The sequence below is a fragment of the Amblyomma americanum genome, chromosome 5 (genome assembly GCF_052857255.1).
Source record: "Amblyomma americanum isolate KBUSLIRL-KWMA chromosome 5, ASM5285725v1, whole genome shotgun sequence".
Classification (NCBI taxonomy): Eukaryota; Metazoa; Arthropoda; class Arachnida; order Ixodida; family Ixodidae; genus Amblyomma; species Amblyomma americanum.
Genome location: NC_135501.1, coordinates 66,694,701 through 66,719,145, shown reverse-complemented (window position 1 = coordinate 66,719,145; position 24,445 = coordinate 66,694,701). Strand labels below are relative to the sequence as shown.

General features: G+C 46.4%; 1 protein-coding gene across 1 annotated transcript in view; it reads left to right on the top strand.

Moving 5' to 3' along the window:
- The window catches only part of LOC144132518 (luciferin 4-monooxygenase-like), a 175,135-nt gene that overhangs the window by 122,495 nt on the left and 28,195 nt on the right, over positions 1–24,445 (top strand). Inside the window, exons 2-3 of the mRNA XM_077664991.1 lie at positions 19,956–20,172; positions 22,260–22,461. Coding sequence (XP_077521117.1) covers positions 20,050–20,172; positions 22,260–22,461 — 325 coding nt within the window. The 5' untranslated portion in view covers positions 19,956–20,049. The remainder of the gene's footprint in view (positions 1–19,955; positions 20,173–22,259; positions 22,462–24,445) is intronic.

Here is a 24,445-nt window from a genome sequence, read left to right as displayed (position 1 = left end):
CGCAAAAGTGCCATTAAACCCACATGTTTTCTTTTGCCAAAACTTCAAGCTTCAGTCTCGCTTCAACCGGAAGACTCAGACACGCTACGAAATGGAGCCCTGGTTCGTGATAGCCATTGCGCCACGACAACTGGGGATCAGCGGTGGAATCTGAAGCTACAAGCGGCAACAGCAGTCAGCCAGCGAGACAGCAGCTGCCTCACGACACGATCACATGTGTGGGTGAGTGCTTGGCTTTCCTCTGATGTGGACCAGCTTCTAAAAGAGGGTTAAATTTTAGAACAGATGTGCAGCAGAGAGGTGTGCGGGAAGTCGAAAGGCGCACGGAAACGCTGAAGCAATGCGACGAGCTTTTCGCTTTGGGCTGGCGAAAGGCTGGAATGGATAAAACGGGAAAAAACACAAACGGAGTCTTGGTTTTGCGCAGCAGCAGGCGAATCTGGAGAGGTTCTGAGCCGTCGGAGACGGAGAGTGTAAGAAAATGATCGAGTGATTCGACAAGTACCAGGCATTCGCCTGTAAGAAGCGTTGATGGGAAAGAAAAAAGTTTTGTGACGTAAATTGCCCTGTGGCCACCGCAGATAGTCAGAAGAGAAAAAGGTAGAAACAGTGGCGACGGGCAGCAACATCAGTGTGATTTAAGAAAACAATCAAATTAGAAAAGTGCACGCCATAGAGGCGCACCAAGGCTGTTGAAAAGGGAGGAACAGCAGTATCTTCGGTGACCAGCATTTTACTGGTACGAGGAGAGGCGTCGCACAGGAGGTCGGGACAAAGCGGAGACAGTTCAATGCTGGCACGGGCACAGTCGATGACAGCATGATGACGGGTGAGAAAGTTAGCCGAGAATGACAACGTGAGAACAGCGGGTCAGCACGAGAAACACTGATGTACAAAACATCGTGGATGACAAGGCGAGTTGTGCATGATGCCACAAGTTGAATGCGGTGCGAGCTGACAGTGCGGAGGCAAAAGTTCGGAACAGTCGTCGCTTTGCGTAGTCTTCGGCAATAGTCGGCACTAATAACAGAGGCAGCAGCCCCAGTGTCCACGAGGGCAAGAACAGTGACGACGTCGAAAAACACTTCGACAACATTGGCGGGGGAAGAAGGGGCACCCGGACAGTTCGATAGAAGCGCAGTTCTTGCCCAGTTCTTGCTTGCGGCGGTTAGTTTTCTTCCGGGCGGGAATGTGAGCGGCGGCGCATTGGAAAGAGAGATCGGCAACGAGGAGAAGGCGATCGGTGTGGAGAGTATGAATAACGGTCGATAGGCAGGCAGACCGCAGAGGGGCCGGATGAAGTAGGCAGCGAATGAGGCGCATTGTCATAGCTGTACGGGAGTGGACCAACCCAGAAACTCGGCGCCTGTTGTCGACAAAGCTCTGCGATGTGGCCCGCCAAGCTCCAGGCATAAAGATGGCGCGGTTGTCCTGGGTGCGCCATGGGCTCACAACGGCACGTTGAGGCGGCGGGTAACGATGGGGTGGTGCAGGCTGTGGTTGTAGCGGTGCAACGGGCGGAGGGGGGGGTTGGAGACGTAGTCGTCAGGCCACCGAGGTCGGGCGGCGGCAACAGCAGCGTATGTGAGTGGGGCGGTCACAGGGCTGGAGGGCAAAGCGCTGGCAACTTGGCCCTGCATGGCGGATCGAAGCGTGGGATGGAGGGATGGCGCAAGCTCTGAAGCCACAGACAGGAGAGATAGTTGGCGGTACACTTCGCGTATAAAGGCCCTGATCTCGGGAAGCAGTGAGGTCTGATCAGAAGCGAGACTGCAGACCGCTGGCCGAGGAAGTGACTCCTCGGCCACGCTGGAACGGCGATTATAATCGCACTGCTTCTTCAGGATGTCATAGCTTTGACAAAGCTTGATGACATTGACGACTGTTTGCGGTTTTTTTGGTGAACACCATTTGGAACGCGTCGTTGTAGATACCTTTCAGATGTGGTCTTGTCGGCATCACGCATCGAAGGGTTGATGCGCTTGCATAGGTCGACAACATATCTTCGATGTAACTCGTAACTTTCGCTGGCGTGCTGAGCGCGAACGTGGACATGTTGCTCCGTGCGCAGTTTGCGCACAGCTGAACAGCCGAATGCCTCCGAGAAACTGATCTCGAAGGAAGACCAGGTAGGCAAGTCGGCCTCATGATTTCCAAACCGCAAATTAGTCACGTCGGTGGGATAGAATAAAAGGTTACGGAGCTTGGTGGCGTCGTCCATTTGTTGTGGGTGCTGACGCGCTCGTATGACGACAGCCAGTCGTCGACATCGTCGTCATAGGCGCCGCTGAAGAGGCAGTGGTCGCGCTGCCGGAGCCCGCCGGAGCAGAGCATGGTAGGCGAAGGAACATGGGATGTCTGTCTGGTGACTTCGGGCATAACGGAGGTCGGCGCTAAGGTGCGGTTGCGGAGCTCCAGGATGAGAGGGGGAAGCTATAGCTGCCTCCAGCAAATGTAAGAGGGGGTTGTCGCTCAGCTTGAATCTGCAACACGCCGAGTTTGCAACACGCAGTAACGGTTCAGCCAAGCGTTCACAGGGCCATCGTCTTCTTTTTCGTCACAGTTCACTGCAGTGAGTGAGCGTGGCTGCTAAGCTACAGCTGTTTTTCTTCTGCGCGTACTGTGATGTGCTTGACACGTATCAGATGTTCTACACCGTGTATCACTGCTTCATTTTATGAGAAAACGCCCTCGAGTTTCTCGTGCGCGGAGTAGGGAACGTTTTCGGCCGACATCATCATTCTTTGCATGTCTAAAATTGTGTTAATTTTATATGGCTGTCGCCAGTGCATGCATACAAATTCAAGCCAAATCTTTATTTCCACCATGCGCATTACGGAAGGAGGACCAGGGAACTGCGGCTGTGTTTCTCGCGAAAAGCCTCGGACCAATGATATGAAGCCAACATTTGGGACATGCACAATTTTATAGATGTCGTTTGGTTATCTTTTTGTTCCACTTGCCCTGGAAGTGTTTAGGTATGTTGGTAAAGTGGATTGCACCAATGTCTAGTGACTTGCAACAGTTTTGTGTGTGTGGTTCTAGACATCTCTGAATATATTCGCTGTGTTGTGTGCGCACTAGAAGTCGTTTTTGTGCGTAAAAAAACATTTTTGAGAGGTCTATGTGATGTTACGTGCGTAAGCACCTGAAAATTGTTGTGAGGTGCAATAGCATCGGAGCGTCGCACCTGTTGGATAAGCCGCTTGGCACAGGTGCGCGCGCAAATGTGGCGCAAAGGTGCTGAGAAATGCAGTGCAGCAGAGGACGGCGCATTCAAGTGTGGTGGAGACAGCTGTCGTCGTAGGCCTACATTGGAGCGCCGATGCCGCACTTCCTGCATCCTGAATCTCCGTGCTCTGCTCGTGATCTGGAATCGCTCTTTTCCTCTTTAACAGCCGCCGACCTTCCGTGGCCTTTGCTGTTCGGCTTTCTGCGGCCTCTGTAGAAGCACTGGGACTCTTGCCATCCCGTGCCATACCCCCGCCTGCCTCCTTTGTCCGAGTTCGCAGTGCCCACGACGCTTGCGAAGCACCGAGCCTCTCCGACCTGCGTCTTTCTCAGCTGCAGCTGCATCTCTGTTTCGCCTGGTACGCTCGCTAACTTTGTGAACACTTTCCTATAGTTTCTAGTTAAATTGCTCGGTGTCATTTTGGCTCGTATTTTGTTGGTTAATTTAATTTAATTAGAATTTCTCTTTCTTGCTTTTTGTACCGTGTGGTGTTGTTTTCCTATTTTAGGAATATGCTCGCGACCGCCTCCCCCGGCTGATATCCCTACAGAGTAGCGGTTCGGAGCTCTCTGCAACGCTGTCGTTTCGAAGCGTTATCCGTAATTTATCCGCAATCATATAATGCGCGCGACTGCTGCACGCATTTTATTTTTAAGGGTTCATAATAAAGCGGAGATGAAATGGACAGCATGTCAGCACTTTGTTCTCTCCCTAAGCTAGCAAAAAAATGCCACGCCTTTTGCGAACACAAAACAAAAATTCATGCGGCTTGCGTAGTATTTTGTGTGTTGGCCCCATTGGTATGTTAGAACTAGTATATGAAATGTAAGCAGTAGTTTAGGTAGCCGCTACGATCTTCATTAGATAGCTCCCTTCTCCTCCACTCCAAACAGCACTGTTCTGAGAAGATCTGACAATATTCTGGGTTGTGCAATCGAATGATACACAGCTAGGGTCTGTACAGACTATAGGGACTGGAGATTACCACGATATTTGCCATTATCAGCTCTACAGGATGCATGGAAATTATCAGTTGAACACGTTACAGTGGACACGTGGCTTCAGTACATACCATACAGCGAGACAGTTCCTTCTTCAAGACGCAGCAATGGAGTCATGTGGCACAACAGTTTCATCAAGGGCGTAGTCCTTCGTTGCTCAATGAAATGTATTGGCTGAGCTGAGCTGAGTTGAGGTGTTGAATGCTACAGGTGAGATTAACCTTGCTTATTGTGCCAGCAATTGCTCCACCGTAGCGTTACATCTGTGGTAATAATGTCCTAAAACCTGTTGGATCTACCCCGCTGGACGCACAGTCACATATAATAGTACATATTCCATTCCCGCAGTCACCATCTATGCACACATTCACTCCACACAGTCCACACCACAGTCCACTCCAGAATTCACCATCTATGCACATATGCAGTCACAGTAGAATATATTCCATTGCAGTGCCCCAATCCATACACACATTCACTCACAGTGTAACATAGTCCACTCAAGAGGACACCATCTACGCGCACATTTATTCACAGTAGACAATATTGTATTGGCTGAATACCCACTCCCCCCCCCCCCCCCCCCCACAGCTTTTCCTCTGAACCCTCTTTGTTGAACCCTCTTCGTTAGCCTCCACGTTTCTGCCTCGTAAGTAGCGGTAAGATACAGCTGTTGTATACTTTTCTCTTGAGAGATATTGTTAAACCGCCATTCATGATCCGAGAGAACCTGCCATATTTGCTCCACCCTATTCTCATTCTTTAGTTATTTCCGTCTCATGATCGGGATCACCGGCCACCACCAGCCCTAAGTGGACGAATTCCTTTACCACATTCCTTTAGCACCTCGCTACAAATTGTGAACTGCTCTTCCCTCGCGAGACTGTTGAACCTTGCTTACGTTTTCTGTATGTTAATTCTTAGACCCACTATCGTGCTCTGCCTGTCTAACTTAATGATCATGCTTTGCAGTTCATCTCCCGAGTGACTTAGAAAGGCAGCGTTATCAGCGAATCGCTGATTACTTAGGTATTCATTAACTCTTATCCCCAACAGTTCCCAATTCAGACAGAGGAACACCTCCTGTAAGCAGGCGGTGAATAGCATTGATGAGATCGTATATCCCTGCCTGACACCCGTCTATTTTTGGAATTTTATTGCTGTCTTCATGGAGGACTACAGTTGCTCTGCAGTCTTTATAGATATCTCCCAGTATTTCCACATAACACTCCTCTACACCCTGATTGCTCATTGCCTACATGTCTACTGAGTTTTCCACTCAGTCAAATGCTTTCTCGTTATCAATGAACGCTCTATAGAAGGGTTGATTATAATCTGCACATTTCTCTATCACCTGGCTGATAGTGTAAATATGGTCTATTGTCGAGTCACATTTACGAAAGCCTGCCTGATCATTTGGCTGATGGAACTCTAAGGTATTCTTGATTGTGTTTGAGGCAACGAACAGTAAGCTGATCGGTCTGCAATTTTTAAATCCTTGACGTCTCTTTTCTTATGAATTAAGATAACTTTAGCGTTCTTCCAAGCTTCAGGTACACTTGAGGTCATAAGGCATTGCGTATATAGTGTGGCTAGTTTTTCTAGCACAATCTTTTCTCCGTCCTTCAAGAATTCTGCTGTTATCTGATCTTCACCAGCTGCTTTCCCCTTTTGCAATGCTCCTAAAGCTTTATTTACTTTCTCTTCCTTCCTTGGCGGGGTGTCTTATTGCTGTGCTCTACTGCCTCTCCCATCAACTTTCTGATTACTATCTTATTCATACTACTAATTACATTTCCCTCTTTGTCTCTTAGCGCATACATATGGTTTTTTTCCAATGCCTAGTTTTCTCTTCACAGCTTTTAGTCTAACCTTCTACCTCCGTCCTTTAGAAGAGGCTCGATTTTCTTCATGTTAAACTTCCTTATATCGGCTACCTTGCGCTTATTTATTAACTTTGATAGCTCTGTCTGCTCAAATCTGTGCTTAGGGATAGACACTCTCTTGGTTTGGCGTTTCTTGATCAGACTGTTCGTCTCCAGAGATAACACGGCCTCACAAACAAGTGCTGCCTACAAACTCACGTAGGAGCGAAGACACGTCACACCTACAGCAGGCGGAATGGCAGCGCAAATAGGCCAGGTGCCCTCCGGAGCTCCTCGCAGGTGGCAGCTCTCTGAAACTCATGCTGCATCGAAACGAGATAACAGTGTCATGCACTGATCCTTCACTGTCCTGTGCATAAGGCATCTGTCTACAACTCTTGAGCATTCTTGTGGCCATGAGCTTCGTATTTAGGATCTTTAGATATATTGGATGTAGCTCTTAACTGCACTTTAGAGACAAAGGTGGGTGAAGCAAGCACCCACGTGATTTTTTCTTCTCTCGTAGTTCCTACATGAGCAAGAGTTCCTCGTACAGACCCTAGAACCCCTTACGATTATAAGAGAAAACCACAGTGTAGGCAGCTAACATCTTTTTACTTCTCACATTAAAATACAAGTCAAGGTCCTGATAAACAAGAGCAGGTGATTTATTTATTTATTTCGTGATACTCTAAGCCCTTTAAAGAACTTTTACAGGAGTAGTTTAGAAAGGCCTGCAGACGTTCAGTCATACAGGCATTCATAAAAATGCAGAGAAGGGTAACTGAAAGCACTGAAGGTTAATGCCCTATGTTATGAGTGCAGTAGAAAAGAAAGATCATGCACCATCAACTTATTTCAGTTTCATATTACTTAAACCAGAAAAAATAAATGCAAGCACTTAGGCATAATATGTGATAACGTCATTCACTGATTCCCATTATCACATATTTACATTTAACATGGCAAGTAAAACAATAATAGCACATGCAGCAAAGACAGTAAGCAACCTGAAAGATCTGTGCGGTGCGCTGAGCGACCACCATCTGATCTAAAGATATCCCAGTCATGCACAGCTCACGGGAAAAAATGCAAAGCAGGTAGTATTATTAGCGCAAAAATAATCTTTGGTTTCGAGGTAATGCTTATGACGGCTTTCTCTGGAAGTATTAAACGGAATGCAGGTATGAGACTTTCCTTCACGCTTGTAATTCAGGAGGAGACGAAAAATGTTATGCGGTGAAGAATCGCATGATTGGTTAGTGTATGAAGAGCGATCTCAGACAGTATCTGCGCTTTGAGTCGGTGTGCCTATATCTGTTACAGATAAAACGCAAAGCTTTTCAATGCACAGCTTCGAACTATAGTTATGTTATATTTTAGCACACAGCAACCAGGCCACGTTCGCATATTCTGCGATCGGCCGTATGATCGTCATCTAAGCCAAAAACTTAGCTTCCTTTGTAGTGTAAAGCAGAGCTCTATTTAGAAACTTTCGCATCGCTTTAACTACCGTGTGCACTACACGAGTCTACCTTAGATCTGATGATACTACGAAGCCCAAGTAAATAAACTCAGTGGCAGTGTTAAGCAGCGCTTTTTGCTGGGGGAGTTTGCTTGTTTCCATGTTTGCTGGATACAGCACAAGAATGAACGGAACACAAGCTCCGTCCTGTCGACCTCCTTGTTTCTTGTGTTCCGTTCATTCTTGTGCTCTATCCTGCAAGCGTGGCTCTGCTGAGAACGGCGCTGTTTTAGCCGTACGAAAAACTAAGTTTGTATTTCTTTATTGACGTTGAAACTATTTTGTGAAGTTTCAGTGCCCATTGACAGTTTGTGCACCACTGGGCTAGCAAGCCGAAATTCTTGTTGACTTACTTGGTGTTGTCACCTCTCTATAGACCATTGTATTGGACGAGAAAGACGACCTCCTCTGTGGGCTGTTGCAAGACTGTTCCACACTTTAGTGGTGCGGGAGAGACTTGTTTTTCTTAGTCATTTTTATGCCTCAATCTACATTATGTCGCTTCCACTGTGCCGACGTCAGGTACGCACAACAGCCCAGAGAGCAATATGGCGACGTCCAGACCGCGCCTGTTTCAAAGGTCTATACACGACGCACTCGCCTGCGAATAACGTAATCTTGGATCCTGCCCGAGTAGTTATGTCGTTTATGAACGAAACAGAATAGAATAGGAGCTAAAACGCAGCCCTGGGGTACACCAGAAAGGGCTGGCACAATTTCGGAAATGTATGCACCGAATAGACCAAACTGGCGGCGGTCCGAAAAATGATAGCTGGTCAATTGAACAATAGCCTCATCTCCTGATATAAGTATAAACTTAAGTAACAGATTAGCATGGCAGGCACGATCAAAGGCCTTTGAGAAGTCTAGGTAAATTGCACCTACTTGAGATTGGTTCTGAATTCCACTGAGGAAATATGGGTTACGATAGACAGACCGCGCCTGAAGCCACATTGGCGGGGATGGAGGGTATTTCTTGGTTCAGCGAACTCTGTAATAGATTTTAAAATTTTATGTTCCAAGATTTTACAAATACATGTGAAAAAATTAGGCCTGCAATTTGACTGGCAACATGTGTCACCCGATTTGTAGACCGGTACAATTTTGCATGTGCCAATTCTGCTGAAGGTACTGTTAACAGCACTGATTTATTGTACGCAAGGCATAAATACTTGCTTGTAGGCTCAGCATAAAGTTTCAGGAAGCAGTTCTGGATTGCGTCTTAACCACTCCACTTTTTATCGCTCGTGTTTAACAGCACTGAGAACACTCCTGCTTCAGTTATGACTGGTGCACCCAGTGTATCGTTCTGCTCTACGTTTTCTCGCCTTAAAGCAAGCGTACTTACCTTTGTAAGCGTTAAATACGGATTAGAATAAATATTCTTTAAACATTTACTCCTGGACTAAGGGGGCGTCATAAATTATAAAAGGATTTTAGAGCCAAAACTACAGACAAGACGGTATGTGCGGCGTTCGATCCTCAGTGCCGCCGGGTACCCACAGGCGATACATTGTGTACAAGCCTTCCCCTTGTCTTGTGCTCGGCTTATTTAGGGTGAAATGCTTGGGAAACGGGTGTTTAACCCCACCTTGAGAAGAACAAAATACCTTGTGCCATGGCGCTCTTTGCCCACATCTGCCCTTGCGTCATAAAAATTCATCCTCATCATCATCACTACACACAAGAAAGAAGGCTTTCAAATTCACATAAGAAGACTTTCTTGTGCGTAGTCTTGGCGCTAATATTCTTTTATAATGAAGGATGAGAAGAACACGTTAACTCATCCGATTGTTTCCTTTCTTTGGTAGGTGCCAATAGCTTTGGAGGGCTATCTCTATGACTGATACAGGGCCGAAGTGTCGCGGGCGAGTCTGATAAAACTGCTTACAGTTGTACTGCAATAGCATTGTCTGGCTGCTTTTGTTTTCTCTTTTACAAATCGGTTAAACGAATTCATTTTTCGGCAGTAGTCTGTGACTGGACATAATCTGTTTCATTGCCTCTACCTATTAATTCCCCGTTTTTAAATGTATTATTTCGCATGTTATCCTTGGGTTGTGCTGATGTCTAGTTTCTTTTATTTCTGAAAAAAACTGCCCCAAGGTGTGCATAGCTTTTGCCTTGAACTGTGACCAGACTTCATGAAATCTGCAGTGCTCTTTAATATGAGTTAGTAGAAGTCCTATTACTGGTGGACAAGGCAGGTCACGATAGCATTGTTCTATGCTTTGCTGAATGCATACGCGAGCTTTGAATTACGGCTTTGGTGACTTCGGCTTAGAACCATTAGCTTGCGCAGAACCATATCATGGTCAGCTAACCCTTCAAGAAAATCCACGTTATTTTTCCCTTTCAAAAAGTAATCGCTTACGAAAATAAGATCTAAGATACAGTTTGAGTTGCGAGTACAAGCGTAGGCTTGAAAACAATGTAGGTCAGTTTGAAAGTAATAACGAAATTAAGCGAGGTGCTGTTCCTTACACTGCTTGCGATCCAGAGCAAACCTAACAAAACAACATGCGCAAGGGTACACTAAAACGCAAGTACATCAAAGGACTTAAGGGAGTAGACTTCCCTCAAATGCTACAGTGCTGCTGTGCAGAGAAAATAACACGAAATTCTAACATGGTACTGGCATTTGCGGATAATAGATACGCTCTAGTGCAACATAATAGACAGCGCAGGCACGAGCGCCCTGTCCTTTAGCATTAAATTTCATGCTATCCATTTGTGCTAACACAAATTCCGTTTCGACATCACGACTGAACTATCTTAGAGACAGCTGGTGCAAGTGCTGGTGCTGGTGGTATTTTTTTATCTGCAAAACTTTTCCCACTCTACATTTGGTTTGAGGCATTTCCTTTGGTTACGAACCTAAAAAATTCAGCAGTGGCTTAGCTCACATAGGGAAGGATATATGTAGCGAAAGGAACACTTGGCTGCGCCGTCACACGCGAATGAGTCTCGGCGAACCGGCGGCTGCAGCGTTCATTGGGTGGCCAACCTCTGGCGATCAACCATAAACTGCCACCTGCCAGTGTGGCAGGGTAGGCGCGCTGCCTATACAGTTTGCGGAACGCAATCAAAGCAGGCTTTTGCAGTTCGACACTAACGCCACGTACATGAAAGCGAGATTGAAATGTACACTGGCCAAAGGAGCCAGTTGTGCGCCTTTCCTTTCGTGAAAATGAGCGGCCTCTGCAGCGTTGTCATTGCCAATGAACCCAATGAACGTCGGTTTGCTTGGTTCTTGAGGACAGGAAATGGCGCAGTAACTGTGGCTTCTTGGTAGACACCCGAACCGCGACGTAAGGGAAGAGATAAAGGAGGGAAAGAAGAAAGGAAGGAAGAGGAAATTAAAAATTGTTTTTTGAGGAAAGGCGCGGCGCAGTGGCGGAACGCCTGTGGAACGGCGCAGCTGGTTGCCATAGTTACGGCGCATGCGCAGCTATCGCCGCGGACAGGCGAGGGGAAACTCTCTTCTACTAGGTAGTGTAGCTTTCGTTACAAAACTCAACGAATCACAAGATGCATTTTCACCCAATAAAAACTAAGGGTGAAACCGAATTGCATTGTAGAACAGTGAGAAATAAAGTTTTGTTTTTCGTTGTAACATTGTTTAGACTTATTCTCCGTTGTTGTTGCTATTTCTGTTAACCAAAATAAGATGTCTTACTGTAAATTTGTCTCCACGTATTTCACATTCATGTTTCTCTTCTTTTGCCAGTTAGATGTTATGTAGAAGGTGCTTGATTTCTATTTAAAAGACGGCATTACTTTGGTGAAGCGCTCCTGATGACTGCATGTCCTTCATTTTCCTAAAATGGGCTTTACGAAAGGCAATTTGTCATTTACTTGCGTGTCCAACACTTTCTGCCACTTACTCTTCAATCTACTCTGCAGTAATACGCGCAGTCGGTCGGCGCTCCGAAAGGAAATGCAGAAGAACTAAATCCACGCATGATCTCGCCCTTTGTCGCCGAGCTCAACGACAAATAAAGCGCCTCCTCGCGAGATTAGTAAGACAACGTTGGAGGCAGTTGTGCTCATCACTGGACCCTCGTAAACCGCAGTCGCGTACTTGGCACGCAGCCAGGAGCTTGCGTTCACGCCCACAAGAACGGTATGCTTACCACGCCCTGTCCATTTACCAACGCCGTAATAATTTAGAGGCAGCAAAAGAATTCTGCAAAATGGTTCTGGGCACTACTTCGGTAGCACCAAACAGTTTGGAAGCTTTTGTGCCATCCTTCACTAGACGACCACTACGCCATGCTACTCACGATGCCTGAACTAGAAGCTGCTCGTTCCTCGTGTAGGCGTGCATCTACACCTGGTCTTGACGGGATTTCGTACACGTCTCTCTCTCACCTTGGCATGGAAGGACGAACCGTGCTGCTCAGATACTACAGTCATACATAGGCTCCCGGAATCATTCTAGAACACAGGAAATCAGCAGCCTGGTTGCTCTTTTGTAGCCTGGAAAGCCTTCTTATGAGCTTACCTCATACCGGCCAGGTGTGGCCTTACCTCATACCGGTGTGGCTCGAATTGTTTTTAGAGCAGAATGCTCTCTGTCTGGCAATGATGACCGGGTTCCAGCGGCGACGTTCTTCGATTGTTAGCGTAATCGACCTCATATATAAAGTGGAACATGAAAAGCGTAGTCGCCGACTCATCCCTGCTGTCTTCTTGGACATCAAAGGGGCCTACGATAATGTACTTCATGACGCCATCCTTGATGCCCTTGACGACATAGGCGTTGGCGGTCGGATGTACTCGTGGATTGTGAGCTACCTCAACGGCCGGTCCGTTTGCATGTTTACGGCTGATGGAGAGACTACCCGTCGTCAGGTTTGCAGTGGAGTTCCTCAGGGAGGAGTTCTCAGCCCAACCGTAATTAACGGGGCATTGATTGAACTGGTGAGGGAACTTCCCACTCACATTCACATCAGTGCCTATTCTGATGGTATCTGCACCTAGGCTTCGGACTTGACGCGTCTGCAAACGCGCGCGAGGTTACAACGTGCCGGGTCATTAACTTCAAAGTGCCTAAGGCGTCAGGGTTGGCAGTTAGCAGCTGAAAAATGTGCTGTGGTAGCATTCACGTGAAACTCTGTCTGCCGCGACCCTGTAACACTTCGAGGGGTTGCAATATCATGCATCTCCCACCACAGATTTTTGGGCATTATCATTGACCGCGGACTGTCATGGTCGAGGCATATAATTATGCTAAAGAAAAGACTCACTCTTTTTTGTCATGTCCTTCGGTTCGTAGCAGTCATTAAATGGGGCCCAACGGAGCGCTTCTTGCTAAGACTTTATTTACTCTTTTTATGGGCCTCATTCGTTACAGCGTTCCTCTACTCTCTGATAAGAGCATTTACTTCTTGCGGATATAAAAGAATGTCCAAGCATAGGCGCTCAAGATACGCCTCGAATTACCACGTGGTGCCTCGAACAAAGGCACGATTGAGGAATCTCATGCGTGCCCAATATCGATCTACCTGTCAGATGAACCACTGCGGGTATATTTACGCGCGCTTACCCCCCACCGCTGTCACCCGCTGACGAACATTTTTGATGAATGGCCGGACAGCAGTTTTGCACGCGCACTGCGCTTCCCGCGATCCGAATTGCCATCAGACTATGCCCTGCCGCATCATCCCTTGCAGCCACCATGGGTGATTGCTCAGCCTTCAGTATGCCTGCGTGTCCTGGCATAATCCAGAAATCTGTGATGCCCATTAGGGGACTGATGCAACTTGCTCTTGCCTACATCTGGACCGAATACCAAAACAGTCTGCACGTCTACACGGATGGATCTGCGTCACCAAAGGCATTAAGGTGGGTTCAGACGAGCCGACCAGATCGCTGATGGTCCGCGCGCGTCAGCGCGCTTATCGTGACACGTGACCAAGCATCTGCGAGTCGGCCCGGACGTCGAGCATTCACACGAATGCAGCGGACCATCCGCGCGTCCTCTCTCTTCCTAAGCGTGCTTACGCTGTTTACGCGGCTCCGAAAACTCTGCTACCGAGAGTTTCAACACGAACGCCGACTGAAAACGTCGTTGCGCTGCACTGGCTGCGGTCATTGAAGTGTCTGAGGACGATGAGAAAGCCTTCGCGGCTGAAAGGCGGTTATGGTGGACGAAGCCATAGTTTGAAAATGGCAAGAGTAAAACCTCAACTTGCCAGCACAAACTACGTCTGTGCCCCGGCCACTCCGCTCTTCGTAGCTCTCAATTTTTTACGTTCAATTCGAAACGCCCGGCGCTTATTTCCAAACAGCGCCTTCAAGAATCCTGCGTAGGGAAACGCAACAAGGTAAAATGCATCGCAAGCGCAAATTCGAGAGCCCACTTAGCTAGAAAGTTTCAGTAAAAAATAAAAACAGTTATGTACCGGCCTTGTACTAGGCCGACTCAGGATGTCGCACATCCATTTCCGTGGCGATCTTTTGCCACAATTTTTTCCTTAGAGTCATGTTGAGGTAATAAGCGTGTTAAATATTTCATATAGGTTGGCAGCACACAACGAGCGCTAAAAACGCGAAGGTCGTTTCGTCACTAAGCACCTTATTTCCAACATTATTTATATTAGCAGAAACAGCAAAGCAAAGCGGGCACTCACGCAAGCGCACACGCTCAGACACACACTAACGACGCAGTGCAGCAAATACGGAGTGAACAACGCAGTGAAACACGAAAAAGAGGGAATACAATGCTGCACTCGAGCTGCAAATACGCCAAAACGGAAGGCGCTAGCATGGAGCAAAGTCGGCTTCATTACGGATACGTAGCCAGACGAGCGCTCGAGCCAACGTTGACTGACCTAGAAGCAAAAAAGAGCATAAACAATTCCGGTCTGCCACTAAGCCCGCGGAGTGATAAGGGGGGCGCCTTTTCCACTCGAACCGCGGTCCGGACCGGGGAAAGACCGCGCCGGTCGCTCAAGGTCGCTCAGAGCAGTTACGTTCGCGTCACGTGGCACGCGGTCAGCGCCGACGTGCCCGGACTATCCGCGATCCTGTCCGCTCGTCTGAACCCACCTTCAACAGCAGCTTTCGTTACCCCCTGTCGGCAGACGACCCGCAAATTCATTTTAGGACACAAGTCTACTTCAACCGCTGCAGAGCTTGCGGGCCTTTGGGAAGCAATTTGCCACATCTTCGGAGAACCGCCCCAGGAGTGGTGCATTTTCACTGACTGTAAACCTGCGCTACAAATTTTGGGATGCTTCCTACGCCACACCACCTACCAAGCTCTGGCTCTTGATATCATTAGACTCCTGTCAATTGGACAGGAAAAAGGCCAACGTATAGTGTTCCAGTGGATCCCTGGACACTGCGGACTCAGGAAAGAGACCGCCGACATTGAAGCGAGGCGCGCCTTCAGCGGTGGCCTTCGTACAGCTGTGCCGTTCTCTGGACCGGACACCACTTGTCTCCTTTTTTCAGTGTACATGCTCTTTTATTAGTTTTATCTCAGTTTGAATCAAACCTTCTAAGACAATAGCAAGCAGTGACATCCCCGACGTTTATTCCTCTATTTTTCAAGCTACATATATTTTTGCTGACTACGATTCATAACTGCTTCCTGTGCTCGTTCATTGAAGATCGGTGAGGTTTCCCAACAGGTAAACTAAGATGTCAATGCAAACGTCCTTCACAGGCAACATTAAGGCTCCAAACGACATGAAAGTTGCTTGAATTAACCCTTAGTTCACCTTTATCCGCAGCCAGCTTGTCTTTTTCTTTCAATTGCACCCCAGGTAAGAGGAGAAGGAGGAGGACGAAAGGCAGGGAGGTTAACCAGACGAGTAGCCGGTTTGCAACTCTGCACGGGGGAAAGGTGTGAGGGGAGAAAGTCCCTCTGCAAAGTCACAGCATTCAGCAAAGTCATAGCCTATCCTGCTGGCCAGAAGTCTTCAAAACGCAGAGCAGTGCCTTGGAAGCCTTCACCGCAGCGGCCAGTGGCCGAGCATCTTCATTTCCGTCAGTGGGCGCAGGTCTAGATGCTCCAGTGCACGGCAGGGAGACTGTCCTTCGGCGCTGTAGGCGGGGCATTCACAAAGAATGTGCGCTATAGTCTCATCAGGGCTGTCAGCCATACCTATTAAGAAAGAGCAGTGCTTGGTGAAAGCTACACCAAGCCAGAGGCGACAGAACAAAGTTGCTACACGTCGTGGTAGGCCGGATGAAAGCCGAAGCTTCAGATGTGGGTTCAAGGTTTTTAAATGCAAAAAAGCTACCTGTGTTGTGTGAATTAACCGATTAAAAGAAAATGAAAAGCACTCCATAGTCACTAGGTGTTAAAGCGCGACAAAATTTCATGGCTCAAAAAAAGAGTTGAATTCTCTGAGAAAATTTCTCATCCAGGCCAAGCGGGCGTGGCTGCTGCTTCTGGCCGCGCCCGTACACCACCCAGATGCTTGTTGTCGAATAGAGCAGCCGACTGCAGCTAAACAAATAAGGCCACTATGGACACCTATATCGAAGAGAGGAATAAGAGCGCTGGCAGCGTTAGCGAAAAATACGACGCAAGAATTCCAACTGGAAATTGTAGCAAAATAAGAGATTAATTAGATACAAGAGCAAACTCACACTCCGGGCGCTCACTATAGCTCATTGATCTGTTAACCTAACCAACTCTGCTCAGAAATTCATCCATAAAAGTTCTACCAGATGCCTGGATGCCGAATAAGGCTAAGGACTCAAATTCAATGGGAGAGTTCCTCGAAGAATTAGCGATAAACATTAACTGCTCAAAACGGAAGCCTCGGTCAACAATACACCGCAAGTGTGTCGCCATGGTAATGGCAATAAACGACATTTTCAGTCGTAAGGGCTACGTTTACCATAAAATTGAACAAGTAAAGGACAATTCCAAGCTCAGATTAACTTAATGGGGTGACACCGCGTGACGCAGACTAATTTTCGAAGCCTAGGGTGTCCAGATAGGTAATTAAGAGTTATCATGGACATTTAAACATTAAGCAAGGAATGGTCTTTTCAGTCATGGACAACAAGCGGAATTCATAAATGTCTACGAAATTAGGCCCACATCAGTGCGAAACTGGTTTGACTGAAGGATGAGGAGAGGAGCATGATTTGCAAGAAGAGGGTCAAGTGGTGTCTTTTCATTGACCACGCAAAACCTGGAACGTGTGATGCGTGCATAATTCAGGACTTGACTCAATGGGGAATGGTTGGGATAAGGATTCATCAAAAGTATTGTTCAAAATTCTGAGACGTAAACAACAGTGTCCACTAGGCAACGAGATATTAGTATCGCTGCGGGAACCGCACGTGTGCTTTCTGCCGCATCGGGGATATGGGACTGCGCTGCATTGACAATCACCACTCATAGGAATACGCCAGTCTCAGGCAAGCGGTGACCACAGATAATAGTTATCAGTGCGCAATACAGGAATGCGAATTATCGTGTACTCTCGGTCACAAATAACAAGTTCCCATTTTCCTCAAGGTGAGAATTTTAAAAATTGTCATGACCGGTGGTTTTAGGGTAACGGAGTCGACTCTGGGAAAAAGGGCAGCGTCCATTGCAGATGGGTGAAAAAAGGTCTTGTCCTGCAGTTGACAACGCTGATGATGATAGTGCTCCTGATGTGAGTATAATATGCAGGATAGCAAGGACACAGCTACATCCGCCCAAAGAGCTCGTCGTAAGCAATGCATTAACGACGCAAACGAAGAAGCGCAATGGAGCTCGAAGTGAAAAAAAGCACATGCCATAACAGAAAGCCCCTGAAGATGGAAAATTTATTGCTGAAAAGGCCTACAAGTGCCATTCTTTTTTGGAAAAACTTCACCTGTTGACATATTAGGTGCAAGTTGGAAGTTGTGATGGCGTGATAGTTGGGTTGGTAGCCTTCTCTTCGAAAATAATAACGAAAGGTGGGGTAAAAATAAATGGCCGCCAAACAATCTACTGCATGTTTATCGCATAGCTGAAATGGTTGATGGGGTTTAACGTCCCAAAGCGACTCAAGGAGTGAGGGACGCAGTAGTGGAGAGCTGCCGGTAATTTTGACTACCTTGAGTTCTTTACCGTGCACTGATATTGCACAGTACACGCATTTCTTACATTTCAGCTCCATCGAAATGCGACCACCGCGACCGGAATCTAACCCGCGTCTTTCGGGTAAGCAGCCGAATACCATAACAACTGAGCCGCCGAGGCTGCTTGGCTGAAATGTAGCCTGCGGAAATAAGAAAGAACAGAGGTTGAAGCACAACCACAGAAAAAATTCAATTTTGAATTTGAAAGAACGACACATAGTATTATAAATTTCTACGAAAATTTCAGTCACACGCACGCGAAGTAGGTAAAATAGGTTAAGTTGTCTATGGAGAGAAAATAGTAGGAGAAAACTGCGGTCAACGAAAAAGCTCTGTGGCGAAGAACTGACACACTGCAGGACCACATTTAAAATATACAATCATAGAATTTTGGCGAGGATGCTACCATAAATTACTCAAGAGGAAACAAGCCATTCGAAATCATTAGCCAAGCAGCTAGGGTCGGGGGATCTTAAACGAAAACGTAAAACTAAATGCAGTAAGCCAAAAAATATGGGTTTAAAAAATCTTAAAAGAAGCACTTTTAATAAAACCTGACAATACGAAATACAATGAGTTTTAACAACAAAAAATCGGCATGATGCATGGAAGCATTGTTAAGAGCACTAAAGAAGGTCACAAGAAAACACTAAGTGCGATATATGTGGTGGCATGGCACAATGTGATGAATTTAAAAACAGAACAAGGATGAACCCAACAATAACGTTCATGCAGTGCTCACTATTTTTTGCAATGTTCTGGTTAGCTGAACACCGTAAAACAAAATTCGGGGCTTGAAAGACCAATATGATCCGCTGTGAGCACTGCAAGATGGGTTCAAAAGTGGCAAACTTGCATACTGCACCTGCACTTGCTCAGTTACTGATGAGGTCCACCTATTGATCCGAGGGAGAAAGCGGACGTCTACACGCTGCATCCCTGGACATCAGCTGTGGCCAAGAAAATGTTAGCCTAGAGCTTCTCCGGCAACCCGGAATACGGGAGTCTACGTTTTAAGGGTATGAACATACTTAGGGAAATCTGCCATACTAAAACAGTTCAGCTCAGATAAGCTATGAAGACCAAAGGATTGCCTGTAGCAATTCAAAAAAATATTCGACGGAGTTCTCTTATGTTAATATCACGATTCATGATGTGCGATAGCTTTAAAATCTAAGTCAGAATGAAACAGTCCAGGATGCATCTCCTGATAGAAACGACATACTGGATTGATTCTTGACGTGGAATGCACATTTATTAGGCGATGTGGTTGACAAGCGATGAGAGACGTGTTTTCCTTCTCAGATATATTTATGAAACAAACGAAGAGACTTGATTTCTGCAGGCATAACTTTTGCTTCACACAGTTCAATAAAATTGCTCGAAAAGCAGCCAGAATTCACAGGAATGCGGCACCAGGTGTAAATATTTCACAACAGGATGCAGTGCGAAAGCGATTCACTGCACAAACACCAATATCCAACTCGCACAATGAGGAATTCTGTGATGTTGAGGTCAGCAAATGACGGTTGCTTCGCCAAGCCCCCAGGGCGTTCACGCGCGATGCATCACTGCAAAGATATGTTTGCTTGTGGGTTTTTTTTAATGTTTAATTGTAAGACTGAAGGTGTGCAATGTTTCGTTTTAGCGTGTGTGCTATAATTCCAGGTCGCGACATTTAACTTCGGGTTTCGAAAGCTATAAATAGTAGATTTCAACTCGAGACGCAGCGGTGGCTCAGTGCTTATGGCACTCGGCTGCTGACCCGAAAGACGCTCGTTCTAACCCAGCCGCGGCGGTCAAATTTCAATGGAGGCGAAACTCTACAAGCACATGTACTGTGCGATATAAGTGAAGGATAAAGAACCCCAGGTGGTCGAAATAAATTTCCGGCACCCTTTACTACGGCGTCCCTCATAGCATAAGTCGGTTTGGGATGTCAAACCCCCATAAACCAAACAAGCACATTTCAGTTCCCTGCGCTGAACCTATTGACTTGTATATTGAGAACGCCTACCTCTCTTTTTTAATTCCACAGCGTTCCAGGTAATCTGCGGTGCATATGTGTTTGCTTCAACGTGACGTCTCAGCTGAGAATATTTCAAGCTCCGATGGCATACAATATATGCTATAGTTTGTTCCTATAACCACAGCAATTTACTCCTTTTTTATCGTGGCCTGATAAGTATACTGTTTCAAACGTAAATTTGCCTTTTTTGTAGTGTGGTTTCCTTTATTTCCAGCGCCTTAGTTTCCGCCCCTACTATCAAAAGATCCGTACATCACGGAAGACTCTTATCCTGACCGGTGCTCGCCAGGAAGACAGGTGCATTCAATATGAAGGCAACGATCAAAGATGGAATCGTGTACTCTCCGTACCCGAAGGTGGAAATACCGTCCTGTTCAGTCTACACCGCCATGAAACACTTCCTCACGGAGTCACCGGAACAACTGGCAGTGGTGAGATCTTGAGTAAACTTCGATACTTTTGAGGTCTTTTAGGAGCAGATACCGGTACGAAATATACATGATAAAGCTTCGCCTGTAGAAGATGGTATTTACATGATGACTAAAAACGTGTTAAGCTACTATCAAAAAGCCAAAAGAAGTCCGCAACGCAACGTAATGTCCGCAACGCAAAGTAAACGCTCGCGTGTCTTTCCAAGGAGCGCACTTGCTTTGAGCAACTTAAAATTGCGCTCTGATCTTCCATTTCCAAATTTGTAAATTTTCATTAAGCGCTCTACCTGAGGCATCGCATCTATTTGTTTTCAATTCTGAACTGCATGGCAAGGAAGTTTATGTGCGTATGTAGAGAGAAAATACCGCTTTATTATAAAACCACAATGTTTCGCCTAAAGGTTAATTCTATGGCCTCGTACTAAATCTAGGAAAGTTTATGAGTTTATGGGGATTTAACGTCCCAAAGCGACTCAGGCTATGAGGGACGCCGTAGTGAAGGGCTCCGGAAATTTCGACCTCCTGGGGTTCTTTCACGTGCACTGACATCGCACAGCACACGGGCCTCTAGAATTTCGCCTCCATCGAAATTCGACCGCCGCGGCCGGGATCGAACCCGCGTCTCTCGGGCCAGCAGCCGAGCGCCATAACCACTCAGCCACCGCGGCGGCTCAAATCTTGGAAAGAAAGGACATGATAATGCTGTAATGGGAAGCAAGTCTACATAATTCTTTCCGAAAATGCACCAAACTTTTCCGTAGATTTCTGGACGACTATTGCCTTATCAAAATTTGTTCGCAATATCGAGTAAAACAATAATAAATGAGCCCGAAAGAATACAGAAGGGCCAACGCAAAGCAAATGGAATCGGACACACCAATTTTTTTGCAAAACACCGAAACTCATAAAAAAAATATGTATTACTTCTCGTTGTTCTTGAATTTCATGTTGTTTGTATCAGGGCTTCGCTGTAGTTGTACACTTATAGAGATGCATTCGCTCAGAAATACAGGAAAAAATTTTATATTTTTCGTATACTTGTTGTTTCGTCTCGGCAACCGGAAATCGCGCAAACCACCCAACATTCCTTTTCATTATTTTTTTGGTTTCCTATCAACTACAAGCAATTTGCTGACACTCTGCTGAGTTACGTTATCCCGTATATTGCAGTAGGTTATACTCATCTCATATTTTACGCGCCCATCAGAGCATATTTACCAGCAGAGATGTCTCAGAAGTAATTGTACGAATCGCTTGAGTTTCCACTGTACCAGGTGTTTCAGGAAAGGTGTTGACTAAATATAAAAAATAGGGTTTCTAAGGTAAAAACAAACTTTATGCCGCATAGTAATACCTGCATTGGCAGACGTAAAAAGCGGCGAATCATTTTGATTATCCAAGTGATTAACTAAATTTTAATAGCTAAATTTTCTACTATAACCAATATGCAGCTGATTGCAGTCGGTGATATGTAGCCGGCCCTTATAGTAAAAACCATACATGTTTTATGAACTTCGAAAACATGATTACCCTCGCCGTGTCGTCTTGGCAAAATATGGCTACATCGTGCCGAAATACACGAGCTTTTGAAAAGCATGTAGGCAAAGCAGCCCCTCCAGTGCACGTAACTAGTTGAAATAGTCAATTTTTGTCGGGCAACTGCGCCAAGGGTAATCGCGTTTTCGACATTCTAAAGACTGAATACTAACATACGGCTAAAAAATGTCCAATTGCTCTAAGCCGCCTATCGATAACAGTTGAAAGTTAACTATTATAATTTAATTCTTCATTTTACTAGTTAACGCTATTTGCTGTTTTTCGACGTCCACCAAGACCGATATTGCTATGCCGAAAAAAGCTTCTCTTTACTTCGCAAACCCTAAATTTAAAAATTGGTGCTCACCTTTCCCGAAACACCTGGTATATTCTTTGTGACTGAAATTCGGAGAGGTTGTCCAGGCCTTAAAAAGCTTCACTAAACTAAAGGCAGAGATCGCTATATCCACTGTCCTTTTGAAACTGTCCATGGCTGCCCGCTGCGTTTCCTATTTCCGACGCAGATATAACGCTTGTCATGCTCCTTGCAGCTGGACGACCACACTCGCCTCACTCGAGGCGAGTTCCTGTCTCGTCTGCGGAGATTCGCGGCGGGATTCCAGGCACACGGAGTGGGTCCAGGTGACCGCGTCTGCGTGCACATTGGCAACAGTGTGGAGAACCTGGTCGCTCTGTTCAGCATCACATTCACGGGAGCCTCGGTGCTGCTTTCGAACCCTATGCTCAACGAAAGTGAGGATGCCGCTCCACCAAATTTATGTTCCCTAATGCATCTTTCAGCTCTTGCTTTCCGCTTCATCTATTGGAAACGCCAGTGGTGCCTTACGGGCCACATAAAGGTGGAATTCGTCAATTCCTCGGCGCCAATTTGAGCTATCGGTAAAGTGAGACTACGCGAGAGAAGTAGGCGAGCAGCACCTCCCTCCCACCTCGAATATTCACTGATGAAGTCTTCGACTGGTAACTTTCATCGTCTTACCCTGAGCATAGAGACTGGGTGTGAGCTCTGAATCTGAATCTTAGGAGGCTTAGCTAAGTAGAAAACTGCAAGCCCTTTTAATGTAGTTGGGGCGGGTACGGAGAAGTCTCAAAGCCTATATATTGCACCGACAGGGAGCAAAGCCAGGCGCATTTATTATTCCACAATGTACCTTTTCAGTAAGGCAAATCTACATTCCACCCGCGTATCACTCGGTGAAAATGAGGTGTTGGATCCGCGGCAGTTCGCGATCTGCAAGCGGCGTCAACGTGGCCAAGAACGAATAAGTTGCCCCTTGACTCTGGCACTAAATGTGAGGAAACATTTCACTTTTGTCGTGCGGATGACGAAAGAAAACTTTCACTGCATTTACACAGAACAAAAATGGATCCGAGAAGTTGTATTGCAAAAACTGCATGCACAAATTCACCACAGGAGACGCCTAATGGTAAGATTTTTGCATGCTTGCTAACGCCCCTGCTGAAGTCGTCGACGTTAGGGCAGTGGTTACTGACACTACGTGCTACTAAGAAACGTTTCGACACTCCGACACACAACCATTAATTTTGTTGGCTTATATATTGTGCAGAACTCGATGGCAGCAAAAAAACACTCCTTAACAGCCACTTTGCGGAGAGCAGCTGAGTGAGCACGCTGCCGCGCCTCCCATGCATTCCGGGACTGTGCTAGCATTCTTGCGAACTCGTCATGAGATCCAAACCTGCCGGAAGCTCTGACTTTTTTGTCAAAGTACAGTCTAGCGTGATTTGATGGTTATCGCGCGAGCGTCGACCGAGAACAGGAACAGCGCCATGGCCCAGAATCCTCTGCTGTGGCTGGGGAAGCGTCAGGCCAGCTTCCCTCACTCTCTTCGCTGTTCCTTAAGCAACCTCCACTCCTTTCAAGGCAAATAGCTTTTCAATTGTTCTTTTTTGTTTCATCGAATAGGCAGTGAGGGTATTGCGCGCGACGTATGCTTCGGTATTTTCTGGAATTGGACGCTACGAACGTGCATTTGGCGTGTGTCGCAGAAGTCGTAGCCTTATGCAAAAATCTTTTTCGAAATTTTATCTGCGGACAAAGACAGTGCGACGAGGCGAGTTTGTTATGGTATATTTTTTGCAAAGCGGTAAGTCATTCAAATCAAGCAGTGTTAAGAATCACCTTTACCAAATCTTTCTTATGAATTTTGTTATCGGTCGAGAAGATAAGAGGTAACAAAGTCCACACTTGATATCAAAGAATGGAAAGCGTAGTATAAGGAGAAAGGTGATAATTTTGCCACGGCGGTGATGGTTATAACATGGAACAGCGAAAAAGAGAAAGAAGAATGCGAAATCGTGACTTTCATTGTTCCAAAACCAGGCCGCTAGGCGCCTGCAACGCTAGGCCGATTGACGCTCGCGCGATTACCTTCAAATCGCGCTAGACTGTACGTGAGAGCGCTTCGCGCTCGAGTTGACCCTCCGAAAGAACCGACTGAATATAAACAAAGCATGTAGTGCCGACCATCGGACACTGCGCGGTCTCTTTTAAGTGTGCATTAGGACTCTCCAAAGGGCCCACTTGTAAACACCATAAGAATGAAAGTGGGAAGTAGAGAAAAGTGGCCAAGGGAGGATGAGGCGTGGCTGTGGCATAAAATAGGTGTACGAATGGTGTCCAGGCCAAAATACATATGCGGAAGAATAGATTACGCGCGCGACCTTTCCAAAATATTGACAACCTGGTCATCTC